This window comes from Salvia miltiorrhiza, chromosome 8 (assembly GCF_028751815.1).
Source record: "Salvia miltiorrhiza cultivar Shanhuang (shh) chromosome 8, IMPLAD_Smil_shh, whole genome shotgun sequence".
Lineage (NCBI taxonomy): Eukaryota > Viridiplantae > Streptophyta > Magnoliopsida > Lamiales > Lamiaceae > Salvia > Salvia miltiorrhiza.
Window position 1 is genome coordinate 35,852,806 of NC_080394.1, and position 21,557 is coordinate 35,874,362.

Here is a 21,557-nt window from a genome sequence, read left to right on the forward strand (position 1 = left end):
ACAAATACACTCAACGAGAGATCAACCTGAAGATTCTACGAGCACTACCAAGAGGAGATTGGTAGATCTACTCTGTTGCTCATCAAAACAAGTCGGGAATCAATCAACTCCCAACGAACAAGCTTTTCTCGGATCTCGTGGCAAATGAGTTCGATATCCAGAGAAATCTTAAAATAAAGAAAGCTGGAGGATCAGACGAAGATACTCCATCAGCCTAAAAAGGAATAACGCTGAAAGTTTCAGCAAAAGAAAGCAAGAAGCAGTCAAAGGAATCAACGGAACTCAAACAGAAGACTTCTTCAGTCAATATGCTCTATTGACTGAAAGATTCAACAAGATGGAATCCAAATTCCGCAAGTACAGGAAGTTCCACAAATAGCACTACAAAGAAAAAGAGAGAGAGAGAGCAAGTCCAGATATTCCACTGATAGAAGCGGAGAAAGGAAATCATCCGCTATTGATCTAAAAGATGCGGAATGTTATGGATGCAAGAAGAAATGGCACTACAAGTCAGAATGCCCAGAACTATCACAAACTGAGCGCAAAGAGATGAAGGCTAGGAGGGATCGCAAATATGCGAAAAAGAAAGCGATGGTTGCTGACGATGCAGGATCTTCCGAATATGCATCAGAATCATCCACCTTCAACTCCATCAGCTCAGATGATGAGATTCAAGCCCTCATGGCCAGCGACACCGAAAGCGTTGCCGACAACATCTACGACAACGGAATGAATGGGCCAGAGGTAAACTCTTACTAAAAAACTCTTCATACTGATAACTCCTTGTTGTTTACAGGAGACAACTCAAAATTTGGAGATAGCTCAATCAACGAGACTGAAGAATATGATCAGCTCATGACTGATCACTGTCAGTTAAGGAAAATAGAAAAGGAGATCAATGAAGAGCGAATCAAAAATCAAACAGTCATCAACTTTCCAGATGAAACCTGTCTTAATGGACTGATCATGGAGAACAGTCAACTGGAAGAAAAGCTCAGAATTTCTGCATCAGAATGTGATAGAGCATCTGATGAAATCAAGAGGCTCAACCACAAACTGGAGAAAACAGTCAAGGACTGTATGATGAAATCTCCTATGATGACCAACTTTCCATCAAAAGCTTTTGTGGAAAGTATTAGAGGAAAGGTGGTTTCTGCTGATAAATGAAAGAATATCATAATCCAGGAGGCGGCTGATACATCTGAAGACAACACTTCGGAAGAGTCTAGGGATCATGACATGGAGGAAATTCAAAAGAGAAAACTGATGGCAAGAAGAAATGTTCCTTCTCCACAAAGCTACAGACGAGCCAAGGAGGCCCCTAACCAGTTCATCCTACTGAGAAGACTGGAGAGCAGATTTCAGTCAAAGTATGGGGAAGGAACATCGGGACTGAAACGACAGCATGCCAACGGAGCAAAGAAACAAAGTCTTCCTCATCAGTCCAGGGGGAAGAACAACAGAAACAATCAAAAACTGAAGCCGGTTCAATTTCGGAGAGAACAACAACCATGGAGACAAAACAGTGACAAGTCCAGACGAGCTCGAGTTCATTCACAACAGTGTGCAACTGGACATCATCAATCTCATGCTCCACAACATCAATCAAGACTCCATCAGTCAAAGTTAACTCTTGTGTCTCAAATGAGATACACAATGGAGCAAAGGAGACCTCAACACTTCACCAGACAAAGCTCCTACAAAAGCGAGGCTCCTAAGAAGAAAGCTCAACCGAAGAAAGCTCATATGCCAACTGAAGCACCAGCCACTTCAGTCAGACAACCAGCCAACCGCAAAAGACCAGCACCAAGACCAGTTCTAAAGCAGATATGGGTTCCAAAGGAACACGAACTGACATTGAAGGACCCAAACATTGATTGGGTAACTAAATTAACTCATCATTGCAGGGCAAAAATAGGAAACACAAAAAGAAGAAAGAAGTTAAAGCTTCGATCAAAACATGGTACTTGGATAGCGGATGCTCGAAGCACATGACGGGCTACAAAGAATGTCTCACTCAATACATTGAGAAAGCTGGATCAAAAGTTGCATTCAGAGACAACTCAATTGGTGAAACAAAAGGCTATGGTGTACTCGACATGGGTAACGCCGATATTAGTAATGTTAGCTATATTTCTAGACTAAAACATAATTTGTTGTCTGTAAGTCAATTTTGTGACATCGGATTCGCAGTGAAGATTAAGAAAGATGAATTCACTGTGAGAAACAGCCAGAAGAAGGTGGTGCGGAGAGGAATCAGGCAAGGAAGTCTCTACGTCGTATCATGGGAAGATAGCCCGCCTGAAACTTGTCTCAACAGCAAAAGCAACTCAGAGCTCAACTGGCTATGACACAGAAGGCTCAACCACCTCAACTTCAAGACGATCAACAAACTTGCTAAGCATCAACTGGTAGAAGGTTTACCTTCTATTGTGTATTTCCTTTATTTTCTGCACCCGAGGGGCAGATATTCCCACCTGTGCCTGCTCACTCCAGTTGTGCCCAAATGCAGACTTCTCTCTTGGCCTATTTTCCTTTGTCTTCTGATCATGCTCCTCCCATCTGGGCCTTCCGCCTGAACACGATCCGATCCCGCGCGGTACTCGATATGGGCACAACATGGGCTGTGCCTTTGTCTGAAGTCGGGTACTTGCCTCTTTCACAGAATGGAGCCTGTTCCATCCATTACGTGCCCTGCACACTCCTGTGCCCAAAATATGCCTTCCCAGACACAAATACACACAAAAGCATGCAAAAAGACTCGATCTAAACCTAAAAATAGACTCAAAAAGAGCATGAAAAATGGGCTCATTAGGTCTTAACATGTCCTTCGGGAGTGGACGAACGAGACTGATGAACTGAAGATGGAGTATCTTCAGTTTACGGTTCCTTGGCCCTGGGCTCTTCAGTTTGTGGCGTTCTAGCCACAGTTTCTTCAATTTGTGGCACATCAGCCGCATTCTCTTCAGTGGGGCCCTCAGGGGCCTGCTTTTCAGTTGCAACAGCTTAAGATGGCTGCTCTTGTTCTTCAGTATCCACCGCTTTGGGACCAGTTTCAACAGTGGAACCAACCTCTTGTCGAACTGGAACATCAGTTCCAGGATTCGGAAGAATCGCCTCATCAGTTTGCATGAAGTTGTCTGCCAGATCCTTTGTCCCAAATGAACCAGCATGGTCCCTGTGAAGCAAATCACGAGGCACAAGGTAATCTCGAATTATTATCTTAAGATCATGTATGGCATCCCACATATTGGTGATGCCAAATTTAGTGTACAATTCCGACTCGTCGAAGTCTAGACCGGACATAGCACCCAAGACATATAGGTCATGGAGCTGCGTCCAGGGAGCGATTCTGAGGAAGGAGTGGTAGAGGAGGTTTATCACATCGGTGTAAGCCTCAAAATGAGCTTCGAGACCTAGAATATAAGTCTCGATGTAAGAATAAGCACGTGCAAGGAGGGTTTGCTTAAGTAGTTCAAATTTCCTTTGAGAAGCCTCATAGTCTAAAGTACCAGACTCAGGGATAGTATGGAGAGTGGACTGTATGTTGGAGAGACCTTCAATGTGGGGTTCACTAGACACTGAACATGATGGAATAATAGGCTCAGAAGCTGAAACATTCGTGAGGATTGTTTTAGTGTAGAATTGATGAAGATGATGATAAGGAGGAAAAATGATGGGGAGAACGAAGGGACAAAAAATGTTGAGTTGGTGGTGGATGAGAAGTAGGATATGAAAGAGTCTTAGGAGCAAGTCCTGAAGACTCTTGAATTGTGGAAGGGATATTAAGAGGGGCTTCTGAAGCAGTGACATTCGTGGGGAGGGGCACTGAGATTTTGCCGGAGCTATGCTTAGATGAAGTAGAGCGTGCTCGGAGAGGAATATCAGCTTGAGACGGTGGCAAGCCAATCTTGGCTGATGTTGAGGGTGGTGGAACAGATGGACGAAAGGAGCTTTCGACCCGCTTGAAGAGGCGGTGGTCATCAATGATCGGCACAATTTCCGGCCAGTAGACGGGGATGTCCTTGGTGGCCTCCAGAATGATGGAGGATACCTTGTTCCCCTGGCGAAGGAACCTTTGGGTACGAGGTTGAATTTTCTCATCAGCAGATAGACGGATATAGGCCTCATCCCAGTTGTAAGGGCCCGGCTACATTAGGACGGCTAATAGGACCTTTCTGGGGCTGAGATGCCTGGTCAGGTGACCCATTCATCCCAAACCAACAACCTTTAATGATCTTGGTCATAATCTTGTTGCAGGGATGGAAAGTTGATAATTTGAGAGTGCCATCAACTTTGAAGGTTCCATCAATTTTATTTTTGATGGCTGGTAAGAGGGGACGATTTGCCTTCTAATCGGGGATGCTGGTGGGGAGCGATTCATTGGTTGGAAGACCAAAGATCTTCCTGAATATCTTCGAGACATTGAACTCGTGGTTCACCAAGTCTTTGAGGTCGGAGGAGGTGAACACCCTGACCTTGGCGAAGTAGTCGCCTGAATCAGCATCACGAGCCAGTGAATCAAAAAAAGCTTATTCACCGGAGTTTTGAGGAAGTATGGAGGTTCCGTGGACATAAACCTTAACCATCCGTGTCTGCTCAGGGCCGCATTGGCCTGCATATATCCCGCCTGAGTGATGAAACCTTGATGCCAGACTAAGGACTCGTAGCACACTTCCTTCGCATCGCATGCAGTGAATGGGGCCATTTTGGATGAGTGAACTTGACTGAAAACCTGAGAAAAATTAGGAGTTCTCTCACAGAAATTTGCTGTGGAATTTCAAAGGTTAGTTGCAGAGAGAAAATTTGTGTGAAAATGTGGAAGACTAAAAGTATATATAGCAACAAATCAGTTTTTCAATCAAGGAATGCGAAGGGTTCAGTCGTGGGTTGCAGACGGGACATGGGCGATTCGTTTTACGCGCCTTAAATGCATTGCAATTAATTTGAGATCCGCATTTAATTGCTAGCCTACGTGGACCTAAAAAGGCGAGATTAGTAATGATGTGCATACGTCAGACTAGTGTATAAAGTACGCAAACTGAAATCTCACATACTGAAAATAAGGCGGGTTCATTTAATCCCTTTTTTGAATGTGAAAAGGTAGGCTATTTTTAATAAGGGATATTTCTTTTAGTTTTCCAACACATATAATGTCACATACAAGTAAAGTAAGTACGTATGAAGATACTCTATCAAAGAAAGTATTAAAATAGTAAAGAATAGTACGCAAGGAATAGTTACCTAATTCAATGATAAAACACCTAAATCTAGAGCACCTCGCCCATGTAATATGATTCACTATTCGAAGTTAAGATATACAAAGATTTACACAATAAGACTTGATCGTACTTAGTCTCTATATTTTCCCAAAACCTCACCAACGGTAGACAATTGAAAGTAAGACAACAACTCACTCCCTAAGCGTGAACTCAGCGCGTTCACCACCTAAACTCTTAGAAAGCTTTCACCAATCACTTAGTGAAAGAATCATTTACAGTTTCGCACAACCCAACAGATTGCTCAAGAACACAATGAAAAAACGATCAAACAGGATCACATACTCACGCAAAATATGATATGAAGCCTCACGAAAATATTCTGCAAAAACTTAGGAGAATAATGAAAATAGCGGTAGCAATAATCGTCCTTTTCTTCGCTTTAAATAGGTGTAGCCCTAGCAAAAGTTTCAGCTCGAAGAGGTCTCTATCAAAAGGTAGAGTTAATTTGTAATTATGATTGAATAAGACTTTATAAAATTTAGAGATAAGAAGTCGTGCAAAGTCAACAAGATTCGCCAAGAAATAACTCTTAACACTGCTGCTAAAAATTTGTGTAGGGATAAGTATAACGCTGTTAAGACCCCTTCTAATACATCGAATAATATTGTACTAGATCAGATGGTACACAAGAATTGTCTACATAATGACAATAAAATACAGAATAACGCTATATTCTGAAAATATATTCTTCAAATAATTTTAAACCAAACATACTAGACTAATCATCCGTAAGATCAACAACATAATACAAGAAAAATGGAATTGGATATTCAATAATAAAATAAAAATGGAAAGGGAATTCGTAGAGCATTAGCTTTGAGACATAATTGCTATACATACATAAATCCAAAATTAATTCATAGAGTTGTGTTAGTATGTCACCTAATAATTATTCCCTCCGTTTTTTATTAAGTGTCCTCAGCCGTCAAAATACACATACCAATAAAATAAGATAATTTTACATTTGTAACCTTAGTAATTATCATAATAAATGCATATATACAACTAATTATTACATTCACACTACAAGAATTGGGTACATAGACAACACAAAATAGACAACATATTTTAATAAATATGTTGTCAAATAGCATTACAAAGACAACAAATATGACTAATTTTGTTGTCTATAACCATTAAAAAAGATGGTCATAGACAATATAATTTAAATTATGTTGTTTATAACCGCCTTTAGACGACAAATCTTAAATTCTATTGTGTATTACTCCCTCCATCCCACTCCAATGGCTCATTTTCCTTTTTGGGATGTCCCACTCTAATAGGCTAATTTTCCTTTTCGGGTAAAAAAGTTGTACTTAATTAGTGTGAACCACACCATTTTACTACGACTTTCCTACTAAAAAGTAAGTTTTCTTAATCTTCGTGCTCAAAATAAATGAGCCTATTGAAGTGGGACGGAGGGAGTAATATAATAGACAAGGAATATTCTTAAACTGTTGTCTCTATTTAACACATATAAACAAGTGTTTTTAAAAATCTATTGTCTATTATATTATTGCACAACATAATTTTAAAATACTTGTGTATTTCAATTACAAAATAAATAAATAAACTTTAACTAACAAAATAACTCTAGATTACTGCTATTTTAAACACTTGTGTATTTTAGTAATTCCTTAATCAACCGCTCCCCATCGCTCGTCCCTCCCGTCCGGCGCCGCTGCAGCCTACCACCCTCAAGTCTCGACTGCCGCTTGCCACTGCCCGCTACCGCTCGCTTCCATTGCCTCATTCACCAGCCCGTCGTCTCTTTCCTTCGGCAAACGGTTGCTCGCCTTAAACAGCCGCACCCGCGCCTCCGCTCGTCAACTCGCCGTCCACCACCATTGCTGTCACCATAGACAACATAATTTAAATTCTGTTTGTTTTGACTCACATGTAGGATGATAAAAATATTTTATTGGGTTTGATGTAAGATGTTTGTATGATGGAAACTTCTGATCTTACACAGGAGAAAGGCAGACAAATATTAATTAATATTGCAGATGGAAAGAAAACATATGTGATCCTTTAATCTGAAGCTGTAAAAATGGACCAGGTCAACAGAGCTCTAGGTCAGTTATCTCGTTTGCAGTTGTTATTTTATATAGTTTTCTTTTGTTTCATTTAATTTTAGATGATTTTAAATCTTAAACTTGTCGTATTTTATTTTGTTCATGTAAATGGAAGATAGTTGGATGATTGAATTTGTTGAATGGCTGGTGGTGAATGTTCAAGGTTGAAGACTGTATTAGAGGTTTTTTAGTATATAAATAAATGCGTAGTTAGGGACGATACAATTGTGTATGTAAGGTATTTTGATAAAATACCAAACAAGATGTTTGACTTTTATTATATTAGTCGAGTTTTTATTATTGATTTTGTAGTATTGTTTGATTATTTGATGTTTAAGTATTTTAATTCTATCAAGTATATTGGTATTATAAAATACGGTAATTGAATATTGTAAATTTTTTTAACATTCTATCATAAAATAGACAACAGATAATATATGTTGTCTATGAGTACCCCGGAATAAACAACACCGACGACAACAATAGATATTTTCCACATAGACAACACAAAATATCTGTTGTCTATGAGCTGAATTCTTGTAGTGATATTAGTATTAAATAAGAATAAATAGAAAAAATATCATAAATATACTCTCAAATTTTAAATGAAAACACTTATTGAGAAACAAAAAAAATGAACTAAATACGACTATTATAAAAAAACGGAGGTAGTAATATGCAACTTCTCATATACTACTTGATAGGTCATACCGACCTGTGATTGCAGGCACACATATACATGAAAATTGCAACCTAAATTAATTTCTACCTATTTATTCAGGCAGTTGCGAAAACGTAAAGAGTTGACTTTTTTGTTTCCCTAAATCTTTAACTCAGAAGACAGAGAGAGGTTATGAGCGAGAAAGTCAAAAACCATCATAATAGCATCTAGTTGACAAATGACCTACTAGATAAGCATTTTTTTTTTTTTTTGAAACACCAACTAGATAAGCATAAAGCATACATCTAGTTGTATTTCACTTTTCCACCCCACCAGATTAATTTGACAAACGTATATATACAGTATTTTTCATTAATTTACTTAAATTCGTGGAGTGTATATGTTGATGAATTTATCTAATTTTTTTTATCAGACAGCATGGTAGTCGAACAAAGAGACCTTAACCATTTCGCATAGCTGTTGTTATCTTCATTGATTTTCCTAGTAAGCTAGTGTGTTTAATTAATCTGCTAATCAATTAATATTTGATTAAATGTTATGCTCATAAATACAAAACAGTACTAGTACTTATTTGTTGGAAATATGGTTTTGGAAATATGGTTTTAAAGCCATATCTGGAAAATATTATTTAATTAAATATTTATTATTTAATTAAAATAATGATTGGATGTTAATCTACATCTTGAGTAGATCAACGTGATATACTTGAAGTCTCAAAACCGATTTCCGATGAGTGAGATATTGTATGTCAAAGTTTGGATGTTGAAGAGGGAAAAATAACATTTGTTATGTTATCCCACATTGGAAAACATAGAGATGTTTTTCATGTATAAGAATAGCAAAGCACATGGAGTTGATAAATTGACTTGTGGGCTTGCTAGTGGGCTTGATCTAAGTACTAGCCTCACGCGCGCCGCCGCCGACGATCGATCGGACGGACGACGACGTCGCCGCCGCCGCCGCCGCCGCCGGACGGGCGGGCGGGCGGGCGGGCCGCGGCCAAGGACTTGGATCTTGGATCTTGGATCTTGGATCTTGGTGCTTTGGGGTGGTGTTTGGGGCCCAACCTTAATTTTTTGGACCAATGGACTTTTGTTTTGTTTGGACTTTTGTTTTGTTTTGGCCCAACTAATTATTCTTGGCCCAACTGTTTTTCCAAACCCAAGCCCAGCAGCAACAGTTGACAGCAGCAGCAGAAGAAGCAGTAGCAGCACGCCTGCTACGACTTCTGCATGGCAACTTCAGCACGCCAGTACGACTTCTGCATGGCAACTTCAGCACGCCAGTACGACTTCTGCGCCCACCGGCCAACTCTTCAACCTTCCAGCCGTAGGAGTGGAATTCAATGTATTGAATTCATACTTACCACATGTCTATATATAGACTTGTGGAGAGCATGCAGAATAGACGAAGAACACCAACAAATTTCTGCATTCTGCCATTCTCTCTGCAACTCTCTGCAAACACTTGTGCTCAGTTCTTGATCCTATTAAGTTCGCCGGAGCTCGCCGGATTGTGGTGCTACATCCGCCGAGACGTAGTCGTTTTACCTTTGGGGAAGATACGCCAAACCGAAGAGCACTACCGGGGCGATAATCTTCTTGCGGGAAGAGATTCATCTCGACTCGACTTTGTTTATACGTATAATTTATTTATACAGTGTATTTCAGTTGTATCAAATTATTTGAGTTGTAAATTCTCAAATTATTTACTTTGTAATATTTCAATTATTTTGAGTTGTAATTTCTCAAAATATTTATTTTGTAATATCTCGATCGTGTACCCGGTTATAACAATCGCAAGAAGATTATTTCTCTGCCGTTGATACACGTTCGAGAAATGGCTCACAACGACGTCAATATGGATGGCTCCACCACCTCTGCAACCATCGGTTCAACCACGTCGTCAATATTTTCCTCGTTTGCATCAACGGGGGCTTCATCGACAACATCTAGAACTATTGGTCTTGCCGAGAAACCATCAACGTTCTCAGGCAAGAACTTCAAATATTGGCAAGAGAAGATGCTATTCTACCTCACAACCGTGGGGTTTGCCGGATTTTTAATGGAGGATAAACCTCCAACCCCGAGTGAAGGGGAAGGGGAGACGAGCCAAGAAATTCGTGCCGGATATTTGAACTGGTGCCGCGGCGACTACTTGTGCCGTAACACCGTTCTCATGTCTCTGGACGAACGGCTCTACCGTGTTTTCAAGGTTCATGAAACCGCGAAACAATTGTGGGAGGCCCTTGATTTGAAATATCAAGTGGACAAGGCAAATACTACCAAGTATATTGTCGCCAAATGGTTGGAATACAAAATGGTCGACTCCCGGCCATTGATGGACCAAGTGGAAGAATTCCAAAATCTTTCACATGAGGTTCAAGCCGAAGGGATGCCCTTGGCGGATGCATTGCTCGTTGCAATCATCATAGAGAAATTACCTCCTAGTTGGAGGAAATTTCAAAACCTTTTGAAGCATGAGCGCTCGGAGATGTCCGTGCCGATATTAATATCCAAGCTTCAAATGGAGGATCACGTGAGAAGTCGTGATAAAAAGGGAAAAGCTCCGATGGAGGCAAAAGCCAATCTCACCGAGAAAGGCGGTCCCTTCAATAAACGTGGTCGCCCTAACCCTAATAATAAGGGTAAAGGGAAACAAGGCGGTAGTCAACCATCAAAGTTTGATGGTGTATATTTTAACTGTGACAAACCAGGTCACATGGCTAAAGATTGCCGCAAGCCAAAGCGGAAGAAGGCAAAGAGCAACGTGAACAACGTCGAGAAGGACTTCGACGATTGGAACCACGATGACTTTGCTGCCATGATCTCCGGGGTGAATCATGTGGACAACCCGAACGCTTGGTTCGTGGATACCGGCGCTACCGTCCATATATGCATAAATCGTGAGTTGTTCCACAACTACAAGGAAGTGGAAAACAAAACGATAATGGAGGCTAGCGAGCGGACATCCCAAGTCCTTGGCATGGGAGATGTGATTCTTCAACTCACGTCGGGCGTGGAGATCACATTGAAAGACGTATTACACGTTCCAACTGTCCGAAAGAATTTAATTTCGGGATTTAGGCTTACGAATAAGGAATTTGAATTGTTTTTCAAATCTGACTATGTTGTAATACGCAAGTGGGGAAAGTTCCTAGGGAAAGGCTATGCCTCCGAAGGACTTTTCAAACTTGGTGTAAGAGCTTGTAAGCCTGCCAAGGCTAAAATCAATAAAGATGCATCAACCTCTTCTGCTTACTTGATTGAGTGTTCAAATTTATGGCATTGTAGACTTGGACATGTTAATCTAAATGCTATAAAGAGATTAGTAAAAATGAATTTACTAAAAGTTGATGAATACAACTCACAAGAAAAATGTGAAGTTTGTGTTGAAGCCAAAATGGCTAAGTTACCGTTTAAATCGGTAAAAAGGAGCACTCAACCTTTGGAACTTATTCACACCGATGTTTGTGATTTAAAGTTCGTGCAAACTAGAGGTGGCAAGAAGTACTTTATCACCTTTATAGACGATTGCACAAAGTATTGTTACCTTTACTTATTGAAAAGTAAAGATGAGGCTATTGAAGCTTTTAGAAACTTCAAAAATGAAGCCGAGAATCAACTTGGATGTCGAATTAAGATGGTTCGAAGTGATAGAGATGGAGAATATGTAGCTCCGTTTGCTGAATTATGCAACGAAAGTGGTATAATCCATCAAACGACGGCTCCTTATTCACCACAATCTAACGGCGTTGCTGAACGCAAGAATCGAACTCTTAAAGAGATGATGAATGCCTTGTTGATTAGTTCAGGATTACCCCAGAACATGTGGGGGGAAGCTGTCTTAACGGCCAACTATATCTTGAACAAGATTCCACTCAAAGGGAAAGATGTAACTCCCTATGAGCTATGGAAAGGAAGGAAACCTTCGTATAAATACCTCAAAGTGTGGGGGTGTTTAGCCAAGGTAGAAGTGCCTTTACCAAAGCAAGTTACAATAGGACCTAAAACGGTGGATTGTATCTTCATTGGTCATGCACTTAATAGCAGTGCCTATCGTTTTATAGTGCACAGATCGGAGATACCTGATATACATGTTGGGACAACGATAGAATCAAGGAATGCTATATTCTTTGAAAATATCTATCCTAACAAGGATAAAGGTACATCGAACTCTAATGATGGAGTTGATGGTGATGCTACAGGTTCTAAACCTATGGAAGTAGCTAGTAATTCTACTCAAGTAGATGATGCCACGGGTTCTAATCATGTACCACCTAATAGGAAAAGACCAAGGTCTAAACCTATGGATGTAGAACCGAGACGTGGGGAACGAGTTAGAAAAGCTAATGTCTATGGACCGGATTATGTTGTCTTGATGCTAGATGGCGAACCGGTGACGATTAAAGAAGCTATGTCTGGCTCAGATGCAGCTCTCTGGAAAGAAGCCATCGATATTGAGATTGATTCCATTATGCAGAATCATACTTGGGTGTTAGTGGATCTACCACCTGGAAGTAAAGCTTTAGGATGCAAATGGATCCTAAAGAAGAAGTACAAATCTGATGGTACTATAGATAAGTACAAAGCCCGACTTGTCGTTCAAGGTTTCAGGCAGAAAGAAGGGTACGATTTCTTCGATACCTATTCACCTGTGACCAGACTAACATCTATTCGGATGCTTCTCGCTATTGCTGCCTTGCACAATCTCGAGATTCACCAAATGGATGTGAAAACTGCGTTCTTGTATGGCGAGTTGGAAGATGAAATATATATGAAGCAACCTGAAGGGTTTGTAGTACCTGGGCAAGAGCACAAAGTATGCAAACTTCAAAGGTCTTTATATGGGTTGAAGCAAGCACCGCTTCAATGGCATTTAAAATTTGACAGTGTAATGTTGTCAAATGGATTCAGAATCAATGAGTGCGATAAATGTGTCTACATTAAGAATTCTAATAACGGATATGTTATTGTTTGTCTTTATGTAGATGACATGCTCATCATGGGAAGTAATTCCCGAGTGATTCAAGAAACCAAAGGCATGCTAAGTAAAAATTTTAGCATGAAAGATATGGGCTTAGCTGATGTTATCCTTGGAATTAAAATTCTAAGAAGACCTGATGGTATTACTATAACACAATCTCACTACGTTGAGAAAGTGTTAAAGAAATTCAACGCTTTTGACAAGCCAATAGCTAAGACACCATGGGAACCTAATGTGCATTTGAGTGTACACAAGGGAGAACCTGTTGACGCGATAGAATATGCGAAAATTATTGGGAGCTTGTTGTATCTAACAAATTGCACTCGTCCCGATATAGCATGCTCGGTCAACAAGTTGGGCAGCTTTACAGCTAACCCTAGTAATGAACATTGGAAAGCTCTTGAAAGGGTTTTGAGATATTTGAAATATACTCAAAACTATGCGATTCATTATACTAGGGAACCCTCTGTACTTGAAGGGTACTGTGATGCAAATTGGATATCTGATGCCAAAGACTCGTTTTCAACGAGCGATTATGTATTCACTGTGGGGGGTGGTGCTGTGTCTTGGAAATCCAAGAAGCAAACATGTATTGCTAGATCGACCATGGAATCAGAATTCATAGCTTTGGATAAAGCTGGTGAAGAAGCCGAGTGGCTTAAAAATTTCCTCGAGGATATTCCATGTTGGTCGAAACCTGTGTCGTCCGTGATAATTCATTGTGATAGTCAAGCTGCTATCGGACGAGCACAAAATCATTTGTATAATGGTAAGTCGAGACATATTCGTCGACGTCATAATACCGTGAGACATTTGATCGCTAGTGGAGTTATCTCAATTGATTATATAAGATCAATTGATAACATAGCGGATCATTTGACAAAAAGTATCCATCGAGATCAGATGTATAAACTGTTAGGGGGAATGGGTTTGAAGTCCACAAATTAAGGATAATCATAGTGGCAACCCAACCATGATGACTGGAGGATCCCAAGAACTTGGTTCAATGGGACAACTAAGCTATGAAAATCCGTGTGTTGAACACTCGAATTACCTATTCCTTGTAGAACAGTGAGTGTTCGGAAACCTGCACGTGGTGAGGTTAAGTCTTTGACTTTTAATGACTCTAGAACTCCTCGAAGAGGACAAGTATAGCAGGATACTTGAGTTAAGAGTCACCTATGTAAGTGTGAAGTGGGGCCGCTTCGATTGAAACACTTATGAATCCAAAGGGGTGTTCCAAGGCCTGTAATGGACACAAACGTGAGAACGAATAAGGATTGAAGCAATATTGTGTCAATATTGTTGACTAAGTATACACCGAGGAGGACTAGTTCAAGGAACACAATCCACTAGGCCGCCGGTATACTCGATAATATTGACTATGGCAGGTTCAAAGCCACAAGCTACCTTTCCAAATGCAATATTGTATCTTAAGAGGACTGAGCTAAGTGTTTGCATACTTTCGCATACTGATTTCTCACTCATGTGGGGGATTGTTGGAAATATGGTTTTGGAAATATGGTTTTAAAGCCATATCTGGAAAATATTATTTAATTAAATATTTATTATTTAATTAAAATAATGATTGGATGTTAATCTACATCTTGAGTAGATCAACGTGATATACTTGAAGTCTCAAAACCGATTTCCGATGAGTGAGATATTGTATGTCAAAGTTTGGATGTTGAAGAGGGAAAAATAACATTTGTTATGTTATCCCACATTGGAAAACATAGAGATGTTTTTCATGTATAAGAATAGCAAAGCACATGGAGTTGATAAATTGACTTGTGGGCTTGCTAGTGGGCTTGATCTAAGTACTAGCCTCGCGCGCACACACACACGCGCGCCGCCGCCGACGATCGATCGATCGGACGGACGGACGGACGACGACGTCGTCGCCGCCGCCGGACGGGCGGGTCGGGTCGGGTCGGGTACGGGCCGCGGCCAAGGACTTGGATCTTGGCAATTGGTGCTTTGGGGTGGTGTTTGGGGCCCAACCTTAATTTTTTGGACCAATGGACTTTTGTTTTGTTTTGGCCCAACTAATTATTCTTGGCCCAACTGTTTTTCCAAACCCAAGCCCAGCAGCAACAGTTGACAGCAGCAGCAGAAGAAGCAGTAGCAGCACGCCTGCTACGACTTCTGCATGGCAACTTCAGCACGCCAGTACGACTTCTGCATGGCAACTTCAGCACGCCAGTACGACTTCTGCGCCCACCGGCCAACTCTTCAACCTTCCAGCCGTAGGAGTGGAATTCAATGTATTGAATTCATACTTACCACATGTCTATATATAGACTTGTGGAGAGCATGCAGAATAGACGAAGAACACCAACAAATTTCTGCATTCTGCCATTCTCTCTGCAACTCTCTGCAAACACTTGTGCTCAGTTCTTGATCCTATTAAGTTCGCCGGAGCTCGCCGGATTGTGGTGCTACATCCGCCGAGACGTAGTCGTTTTACCTTTGGGGAAGATACGCCAAACCGAAGAGCACTACCGGGGCGATAATCTTCTTGCGGGAAGAGATTCATCTCGACTCGACTTTGTTTATACGTATAATTTATTTATACAGTGTATTTCAGTTGTATCAAATTATTTGAGTTGTAAATTCTCAAATTATTTACTTTGTAATATTTCAATTATTTTGAGTTGTAATTTCTCAAAATATTTATTTTGTAATATCTCGATCGTGTACCCGGTTATAACATTATTTTAAATAGTACTACTTGTCAACTAATTATTTTAGGGGGAGTACGGATTCACCCAGCATCGAGTAAACCCTAAGCTAGTAGACTAGGACAAAGATCTTCCCATATAAAAGTGCCCCTTCAACATATAATCTTAATTTATTTATTTAATCTTCGTCGTAGCACAGCGAATTAAATCACGCCGAAACCATTACTTCCTCTCTCTTTTATGGCGAATAAGAAGAAAGTTATCGAAGAAAGCTGTGACATGCAAATGAGATGCAGTTAGATAATATAGGAAGTGAGAAAAGGCATCAAGTGTTGAATAGCTGCAAAAGTTCCATGGTCTGTATGTGTATATACGAAATTTTCCAATGAAGGGTCATAGTAATTAATATGTACTAACATATAGTATTACAATAATAAAATACACAATTTATTGAGAAAACGAAATAGAAATTCTGGTTGCAATGCAACTTGCAGATTTACATTGATTCAATAAAAGTATCACTTTTAGGTGGATCTAGAGTTGTCAACTGGGCCGGGCCGGCCCAGCCCGAACCGGCCCAAGCCCGGTATGGGCCGGCCCAGGACCAGCCCACTTGATCGAATGGGTTAGTTGGGCCGGGCCAGCCCTTTGAAATGGGCTCCATTTGGGCTATTTATCAAACCCAAGCCCGGCCCAGGACCAGGATCGTTAGAAGCCCAGCCCAAGCCCGGCCCAGGACCAGGACCAGGCCCAGCCCAGGACCGGTCCAAGCCCAATAATTTAGGTTAAATATTATTTATATATTTATTCCTCTTATTCAATATTCAATTCCCTACACAATTTAGCAATACTAAAATATTAAACCCAATAAAATATTAAACCTATTTAAAGCCCAAGGACCATTTGTCAAATATATAAATAAGCTAAAAATAATTTAAAGATAATAATTACAAATTTAAAACAATCTAAAATTGAAAACTCATTCGTACCCAACTAAAGCTCATTCGAAGTACAACCCAGTATAAGCCCATCATACTCGACCCAGCATAAGCCCATGTGAGGCCCGGCCCATTTGAGGCCCAAGCCCACTAGACATGTGGTCCTGAATCGGACTGGGTTCGATATTTTATAAAAAGCCCGGCCCAGGACCGGCCCATTTCAAATGTGGGCTTGGGCTGGGCTGGGCCTAACTCCTTACGGGCTCAACCGGGCCTGGGCCGGGCCGGGCTGGCCCAGCCCAGTTGACAACTCTAGGTGGATCCACCAATCCTCCAACATTAATATAATATCTACTGTATGAAGAGGTCCCTCGCCATCCCATGCAATAAAATTATTATTATATTATTGAAAAATGCATCCACTTTTTATATTCCCTAATCTTCAAGTGATAGTAATAGTAATAAAATCTTTCTTGCTGGCTTATCTAACGCAGTAGTGCGCCACTGGTAATACCTATATAACAACACACATAACTCATAAAATCTTCCTTCCTCAACCTTATCAATTACTCATATTTCCTTTCTTCTAAATTTTGTGTGTAGAAATATACATATTTTGATGGGCATTTGAAATGGAAGCACGCATTCTCGTCGTGGCCATTTTCACAATTCTCGAAACAGTCACGTGGAGCTCACGTACAACGGCAATGGTGGTAGGTTTCAAAGCCACTCCAAATCCCGACGTCTCATCTTTCCAGCCTCTGCTCAACGATTCATCCAACACCTACTCACTGGGTTTCCTCCGAGTCAACCGCAACGAGCTGAGCCTCTCAGTCCTCCACGTGCCCTCTTTGGTCCCGCTGTGGTCGGCCGCCACGACCCGATCGCCCAGATGGGCCAACCCGACCCACCTCCTCTTCAACGGCAGCCTCGTTCTGTCCGATCCCCACACTGGGGTATATTGGTCTACACACACCTCCGGAGACCGCGTTTGGCTGTCAAACGCTTCAAATCTCATTATCGAGAAGCTCGACGCAGCAACGCCTCTGTGGCAGAGCTTCGACTTTCCCTCAGATACCCTCGTCGAGAATCAAAATTTCAGTAGCGCCATGGCCTTGGTCTCTTCCAACGGCCTCTACTCTATGCGTTTGGGTCCGGATTAGAGTTGTCAACTGGGCCGGGCCGGCCCAGCCCGAACCGGCCCAAGCCCGGTATGGGCCGGCCCAGGACCAGCCCACTTGATCGAATGGGTTAGTTGGGCCGGGCCAGCCCTTTGAAATGGGCTCCATTTGGGCTATTTATCAAACCCAAGCCCGGCCCAGGACCAGGATCGTTAGAAGCCCAGCCCAAGCCCGGCCCAGGACCAGGACCAGGCCCAGCCCAGGACCGGTCCAAGCCCAATAATTTAGGTTAAATATTATTTATATATTTATTCCTCTTATTCAATATTCAATTCCCTACACAATTTAGCAATACTAAAATATTAAACCCAATAAAATATTAAACCTATTTAAAGCCCAAGGACCATTTGTCAAATATATAAATAAGCTAAAAATAATTTAAAGATAATAATTACAAATTTAAAACAATCTAAAATTGAAAACTCATTCGTACCCAACTAAAGCTCATTCGAAGTACAACCCAGTATAAGCCCATCATACTCGACCCAGCATAAGCCCATGTGAGGCCCGGCCCATTTGAGGCCCAAGCCCACTAGACATGTGGTCCTGAATCGGACTGGGTTCGATATTTTATAAAAAGCCCGGCCCAGGACCGGCCCATTTCAAATGTGGGCTTGGGCTGGGCTGGGCCTAACTCCTTACGGGCTCAACCGGGCCTGGGCCGGGCCGGGCTGGCCCAGCCCAGTTGACAACTCTAGTCCGGATTACATGGGGCTATTCGCCAGCTTCTCGGATTCGGGTCAAATATACTTGAAACACACGGCGCTGGAGGCCAAAGCCGACGTCGTTCCGGGTCGGCCCATTTACATGGTCCTAAAATCCGACGGATATTTGGGGATGTACCAGGACGAACCCGTACCCGTTGACGTGCAGTCCTTCAACACATTTCAGCAGAACGTGCCGGGTATCCGCCGGGTCAGGGTCGAACCGGATGGGAACCTCAAAGGGTACTACTGGACCGGGTCGGCTTGGGTACTGGATTACCAAGCAATATCCGAGCCGTGTGAGCTACCGAGTTCTTGCGGGTCATACGGTTTATGCAAACCGGGAAAGGACTGCTCCTGCCTCGACAATCGGACCGTTCACAGCTCCGGCGGCTGCGCGCCGTCGCATGGGCAAATATCCGGCGACTTCTGCGGCGCGTACGACAACCGGTTCGGGGTGTTGAGAAGAACCGGGGTGGAACTGCCGTATAAAGAACTCATGGGTTACAAGAGAACGGCGTCGTTCGAGCAGTGCGAGGCCTCGTGTGAAGGGAACTGCACGTGCTGGGGCGTGGTGTACAGTAACTCCTCTGGGTTCTGCTACATGCTAGATTATCCCATTCAGACGCTGGCGGCGGTGAGAGATGAGGGCAAGCTGGGGTATTTTAAGGTGCGGGAGGGTGTAGGGAAGAAGAAGGTGGGGGCGTGGGTGGGGATGGGATTGGGGCTGCTTTTTGGGGCGGTTTTGGCATTTGTGGGAGTTTTGGGGTTGTGGTGGTATAAGCTGAGAAGTAGAGGGGTGAAAGGATATGGAGAGGAGGAGGGTGGGGTAGGCGTGGGGCCGTATAAAGATTTGGGGGCAGCAAGTTTTAGGTCAATACAACTATGTGAGAGATGATGACGTAAGGGATGACGACACGTTTGGGACCGTGGCTTCAAAAACTACTGACTCTATTTGTTTAGTGCTTGTTGCCACAATTTTTTGGAATATTCCACTTGATTTTTCTTTGTTGTTTCCGATTTTGACTCTTGTATAAAAATATGCATGTCTTATTTTCGATGATATCAAAGATTTTACACATTTGAGAATTGAATATCGTGCACCAAATTTTGTGTCCTGGTCTTCTAGACGAAGACTATAAAGAATGTATAAAATATATGTCGAAAATATAGAATATTTATTTGTTTTCATTAATTAATTCATTTTTGAATGATGGAATTATATCATAATATGCTTTATCTTTGTCGTATTTGGATGCACACACTCTTTAAATTGGATATCAACGTCACGCAACGTCGACCCTTTTACTCGTGGAGTCGTTTTTTTTTCAATTCGGGTAGACAACTACAGTTTGTTCAAACTCCACTAACTAAAGTTTACTTGATTTTGGGAATAATATAAAAGTCATTTTGGGGAGATTTTGTTGTCAATATGGTGTTTTTAGCCTAACCTGGTTAAATAATTTAATTATTTTGTGCACGCCACTATAAAGAAAAGGCTGGTGACATTTGGTTTGGTTACCAGACCTTCCAAACCACCCGAAAAAATAAAAATAAAGAAAGATCAGGAGCGCAAAATGTCGAGATAAATTGAGTATGAAACAAGGTAATCTATAAATATTACTACCCTTTATAATTTCCTACAATTTTATATTCGAATTGGGAACATGCTCCCATTGTGATGTTCTAATATACATATCTATATATATATATATATATAGATGAGATCCTTTGTCCCACTATTTTGTGTGTATCACTGTATACCACTCTTAATTTATTTATTTTATAATTATTTTTTATAAAAATGAAAATTATTACTATATTATGAACTCTAATTAATATTTATAACTAAAAATTGAAATTTTAAAAAATTATATACCCTAACTTTGAATTAATGAACTCAAATAATCAATTATTAATTCAAATAAATATAAAAAAATAATTATAAATCTTAATTGGATGAGTAAATCCTTGTTAATTATATTTTTATAATATTAAAGCATAATAAATTAAAATTGAAGAAAATATAATTAAAAATTATACTAAATTAAGAGTGGTACACGGTGATACACATAAAATAGTGGACAGAGGATCCCGGGTGATCTATCCATACATCTAAAATTATATACTCCATGTATTAATGGTTGTCAACTAACTTAGTCATGAGAGAATTAAGAATATTTTTCCAAATTATGCGTTCCACATTTCAAATTTTGATGTTATAATAGAAGGTCTGCAGTTGGGTGGGTCGGGGTCTGATCCACCCGAAATCCTACTTAAATTTTACCTGATCTATATCTATATTTATAATTTTATATAATACTCCCTCACATTTCAATTTTCATAATAGAATGTCTCATTATAAATATTTTATTTTATTTTGACAAATAATTAAGAGACTAATTAGCTAATGACCCCACCATCTATTTCTTTATACCTATTTTTAAAAATTTCAATTCATATTTCTCTCTTCACCAACTCACTTTATCTACTAAGAGCATCCACATTGGTGTTACATGATAGCTTACTTTACGAGGGAGGACCATATGGTGTAAAGATGCTGCATTGGGGTTACATGTGGCCTACATAATTTTTTTAGTTTTGATTTTTTTGCTTTTCACTTAAATTTAATTGTTCAAATTTAAATAACACATTTTACTAATAATTAAAATTCCATTAAAATAAAAAGAGAAGATAAAGAAGAGAAAAAAAGGGGGAAAAAAATGAACGGTAAAAAAAATCACGAAAATCGAGGCAGTCAAATTTAAAATTCGAATTATTTTTTTAATGTCGTGTGTAAAACACGCGCCTATTTTTAACGGCCGAACGGGCTACACGTTAGAATGTGTAGTGTAGCCCTCGTGTAACGGAGAGCTGCATCGCCTTACACGATGCGAGCCTTACACGAGTAGGTGTAGGCCGCTATCGTGTAGGCGATGCGGATGCTATAATTACACATTCTTTAATCTTGGTGCCCAAAAATAATGAGACATTTGTAATGAGACGGATGGAGTATATAAAACAT

General features: G+C 40.7%; 1 protein-coding gene across 1 annotated transcript; it reads left to right on the top strand.

Annotated features, from left to right (window-relative positions):
• Positions 1 to 17,029: 17,029 nt before the first annotated feature.
• Positions 17,030 to 19,621, top strand: LOC130997948 (PAN domain-containing protein At5g03700). The gene is given in 2 exon segments (XM_057923386.1): positions 17,030 to 17,811; positions 18,514 to 19,621. Coding segments are annotated over 2 exon segments (1,449 nt in total). The 5' UTR covers positions 17,030 to 17,279; the 3' UTR covers positions 19,431 to 19,621.
• The last annotated feature ends 1,936 nt before the right edge of the window (positions 19,622 to 21,557 follow it).